Source organism: Nilaparvata lugens, unplaced genomic scaffold (genome assembly GCF_014356525.2).
Source record: "Nilaparvata lugens isolate BPH unplaced genomic scaffold, ASM1435652v1 scaffold8208, whole genome shotgun sequence".
Classification (NCBI taxonomy): Eukaryota; Metazoa; Arthropoda; class Insecta; order Hemiptera; family Delphacidae; genus Nilaparvata; species Nilaparvata lugens.
Genome location: NW_024093956.1, coordinates 1176 through 6105, shown reverse-complemented (window position 1 = coordinate 6105; position 4930 = coordinate 1176). Strand labels below are relative to the sequence as shown.

General features: G+C 37.1%; 1 protein-coding gene across 1 annotated transcript; it reads left to right on the top strand.

Moving 5' to 3' along the window:
* Positions 1 to 274: 274 nt before the first annotated feature.
* On the top strand, positions 275 to 1755 carry LOC120349093 (the record flags this gene model as incomplete). The annotated part of the gene is given in 1 exon segment (XM_039419047.1): positions 275 to 1755. A coding segment is annotated over 1 exon segment (1456 nt), but the record flags the coding sequence as incomplete, so codon positions are not given.
* Positions 1756 to 4930: the final 3175 nt, after the last annotated feature.

Here is a 4930-nt window from a genome sequence, read left to right as displayed (position 1 = left end):
ATAAAATCCAGGGTGGGCAATGCTCTGTAAACTGTGGTGAAAGTAGTTTGCCTAGGAGAAGAAAACTCTACACAATTGACTGGCCCTCCAGGTTGGGGGTTGAATCGTTAGGCCAGCCCCCTGACATTCACAAAAATTTTACTTGCTAAAAATCCCAATAACAAGCCTCGGAATACGGACTGGAATCAACGGAAACAAAAACATAGGACACGGAAACGATTGATGAATATGGATGTTGGAACATACAGGGACTGAACACCAAACAGGAGCAGGTGTTCAAAGAACTCCTCCGGTACAAAATGGATATCGCAGTACTGAGTGAAACTAAGAAGAAGGGCCAAGGAAATAGCTTCAAAGATGGTTACATATACTTTTGGAGTGGAGTGGATAAATCAGCTAGGGCTAAGGCTGGTGTAGCTATGGCAGTAAGAAAGAACATGGAGAAAAATATAACAGACTGGAATCCTGTAGATGAAAGAATTATTACGGTTGACATGATAATACGGGGAAGAGAGGTGAAGATATTTGGTATTTATGCACCCACGGATGACTCTGATGCAAACACTAAGGACGCCTTTTTTGACAAACTCTCTGAGGAACTGATCAAAACAAAAAGCAGACAAGAAATAATCTTATTAGGGGACTTTAATGGAAGAGTAGGACAAAAAATAGACAGTGGAATAATTGGACGACATGGGGAGGATGTAGTGAATGATAACGGTATGAGATGGATTGAGTTGTGTGAGCAATATTCACTGAGAATATTGAACGGATTTTTCCAGCACAAGGATATACATAAGTATACTTGGACGCAAAATACAAGGAATCTGAAATCGATAATTGATTATGTAGTGATTAAACAAGACTCGGCCATAACACCTTACGATGTGAAAGTTTGGAGAGGAGCTGAATGTGGTTCGGATCATCGTCTTGTGAAAGCCCCGGTCAATATCAAATACAATAAGAGACAAAGACTGCAGGAACAGAACAATAGAGGGGAAATCGCAACATCATACAACATAGATGGTTTAAAAAATGAATCCACAAGTTTTCTTTATAAACTGCGTTTGGCACAAAAATTAAAAGATGACATTACCGGCACAGCAGAAGAAATGTATGATAATGTGAAGAACAAAATTCACAAGGCAGCAATGGAAGCATTAGGTCCAAAAGTAAAAACGAAACACAGTAATTATTGGTGGACTGACGATCTAAAAGATCTGGTGGAAGAAAAGAAGAAGCTGTATCATAAATTTTTAGTATCTAAGGATGTCGAAGACAGGAAAAATTATAATAGAATTAAATACACAGTGAAAAAGGAAATAATAAAAGCGAAAAACCAAACTTGGGATGAAAAATGTGCAGAAATAAGCTCAATGATTGGAGGATCTAGGTCTAGGGAAGCTTGGGCCACTATAAACAATCTAAAAAAAAATTTGAATGAAAAAAGAAAAATTAATCCTATAAGAATAGAACAATGGAAGGAGCATTATAATAATCTTTTGACAGAGCACCGTACTGAATATCTAGAGACAGGAATAGATGTGGAGGAAATAGTAATAAGAGAAGCAGAGCCAATTAAGTTGGAAGAAATAAAAACAGCACTGCTTAAAATGAAGAATAATAAAGCCCCAGGACCAGGTGATTTGCCTATCGAGCTAATTAAAAACGCCACCATGAGAATGCTGGAACTGCTGTGTGAAATTTTTAACAGGTGTTTGAAAGGAGATCAGATTCCTAAAGACTGGAAGATATCATATATACATTCCATTTACAAAAAGGGAAATCGAAGGGATTGTAATAATTATCGAGGTATTAGTGTAACATCATCCATTGGAAAGCTTTATGAAAGAGTTTTAAAAAATAGAATAGAACAGGAAATAATAGAAATAGAGGAGCAAAGTGGATTCAGACCAGGCCGTTCCTGTGTGGACAATCTATTCACCCTGAGACATCTAATAGAAAAGCGACTAGCAAGAGGTATGGAATTGCATGCTACTTTTATAGATCTGTGTAAAGCATTTGATTCAGTTCCATTACAGAAATTATGGCTCACAATGAAGGAAGCAGGCGTAAATAATGTGTTCATAAATGCAGTGAAAGCATTGTACAAGGAAAATCAAGCAGTAATAAAAATTGGCGATAAAAACTCTGAAGCCTTTTCTCAAACCAAAGGGGTCAAACAGGGTTCCTGCCTCTCTCCAACCCTATTCAAAATTTATATGTGTACTGCTCTAAAGAAATGGACACAAAAATGCAGCCCAATGGGAATTGAGCTGGAGGATTCCAAGGTACATACATTCCTCTTCGCGGATGATCAGGTAGTTTTAGCAGAAGATCATCAGGACATGACCTATATGATAATAAAATTGATAGAAGAATACAAAAAATGGGGCTTGGAGGTTAACACAGAAAAGACACAATATATGCAGTTCGGAGGCACAGGACAGGATATTGAAACTGAAAATGGATTGATTAGAAATGTTAAGGAGTACAAGTACCTCGGCGTTGTTATTAGTGATGATGGAAGGGATAGAGTGGATATCATGGGGAAGATAAGGAAGGGAAAAAATATGATAAGAGCACTACATCCAATCCTATGGAATAAAAACATAACCAAAAATACAAAAAAAAAATATATACCAGGCAATGATTGAGCCAGTCATGACGTATGGGTCAGAAGTGTGGTGTGTGGACAAATTAACTTCTCAAAAACTTCTTTCAGCGGAAATGATGTACTGGAGGAGGAGTTTAGGATTGACGTTGCTGGATCGAATCAGGAATGATATAATAAGAGAGAGAATGAGCGCAAAAAACACGATAATGGATGTCATTGGAGAGAAACAATTGAAATGGTATGGACACCTGCGCAGAATGAATGAAGGAAGACTTCCTTTGCAAGTATGGAATTGGGTACCAGCGAACAGAAATAGGCGTGGAAGACCGCGAAAGAAATGGGTATCCAATGTCCACATTGAAATGGAGAGTAGAGGTCTCTTTGAAGGAGACTGGATAAATAAGGAAAGATGGCGATTGGGGTGCGAGAAGCGACACAACTGAAGTTGCAAAAACTCGCTATATATATATATATATATATATATATATATATAGAATCAGAATCATTCACACCCATACAATATTCGACGCGCAAGAGTAGATGTCCCCGAACTGATCTAACCTTTGCAGAAAACAATATATGTATAATGTGAACGAATTTTTAACAGTATTCCACAAAATTTCATCACATCCAGGCCGGTTGGGCATGTTAAAAAACGTATAGAAAATTGAAACCAAACCGATTCAAACTCTGTCATGTCTCTCATCAACTGAACTCTACACCTTGCTGTTCCTATTCCCATTAGCTACCGACATCTTCATGCATTTATTGTCTGTCTTCTTCTAGCATGTCTTCATAATTGGTCTCTCTTACTACCACATTATTATAATGGAATTTAAGCTAATATATTGTTATACTGTGAAAATCTTATAGTCGCTCTTGATCTAAGAATCTTTATATTTCATATGAATTTATAAAAAAATCCAGCACTCGGCCTCTGCGCTCAGGTTTTCTTAACCTTGCAGGGACCCTCCATATATAATATATAATCACTTATTTACTAACTACTGTAACTATATAGAGAAACAATAGCTTGAGTAAATATCCATGGTATAGGGCGTTTTGTCGCAACTTTACTGTTAGCTCAAGCCATAGTCAACGTAGTTCTTTCCCGAGATGCCGTGTGACGCTGGGTAGTCTCTCATATTGTGCCGTTAATACAATCTCACCCCGCCAAAACATTAAAAATCAACAGTAATCGACAGTTATCGGCTGAGATAACAGTAAAAGTTGCGACCTGAACGCCCTATACCATGGGATATCTACTCAAGCTATTGTTTCTATGATAATATCTAACATTATGTTATGTATTTTTATACTTCAAGTTTCAAACTTTGTAACTATCATTAAGGATAAATAAATTTGATTTGATTTGATTTTGATATAAATAATATGGTGAGAATTGCAACATATAAGCACAGAGTAGAGAAAGGGTATTTATTTTATTATTCTTCATCATTCTTACAAAAAGTGCATCATTAAAATGACAGGGAGAGGAAAAGTAAGATGAAATTGTGCTATCCCTCTCCCAAATTTAGATTATGTTACACATAGTCCGAAATAGGTCACGTTTTGTAGTTCTCCATTTTACTAAATTTTCAGTCCAAAAATATTTATTTTTATATTCTCTGAGTTATCGGTAATGCAACAATACAAAATATGCATATCAAGCACTAAATAATGTATAAAAAGCTTGAAAAAACATAGAATAAACTAATTCAACCACCAATTACACTGTGAAAGCATAGAGAAACAATAGCATAAGTAGATATCCCATGGTATAGGGCGTTTATGTCGCAACTTTTACTGTTATCTCCACGTAGCTCTTTCCCTAGAAGCTGTGTGACACTGGTAGGCTCTCATATTGTGCCGCTCGTACACTCTCACCCGGCCAAAACAGTAAAAATCTACAATAATCAACAGTAATCGGCTTGAGATAACAGTAAAAGGTACAACATAAACTCCCTAAAACCATGGGATATTACTTACGCTATTGTTTTGTTTCTCTATGGTGAAAGGTAGAGCCACAATATCACAGGTAAAACATGCCGCGATGATAGGCAGCCTTAAAATTACTACATATGGAAACACTAAAAGAGAAGACAAAACACAAAAAAGAGAAGAAGAAAGCAGAAGATGGACCGGAAGACGTGTGTCCATAAACAATGACAAAGTGTATTAATTATTGTGGAATTCGGTCCAGGATCAAGCAGGCTGAGCAGGTGCCCAATTCAGAAGGCAGTTTTTAGTGGGAGTGAAGAAGACTGCTGGCGAGAAATCGACCACTGCTGCCTCTCGGCTACATCTGCCTTC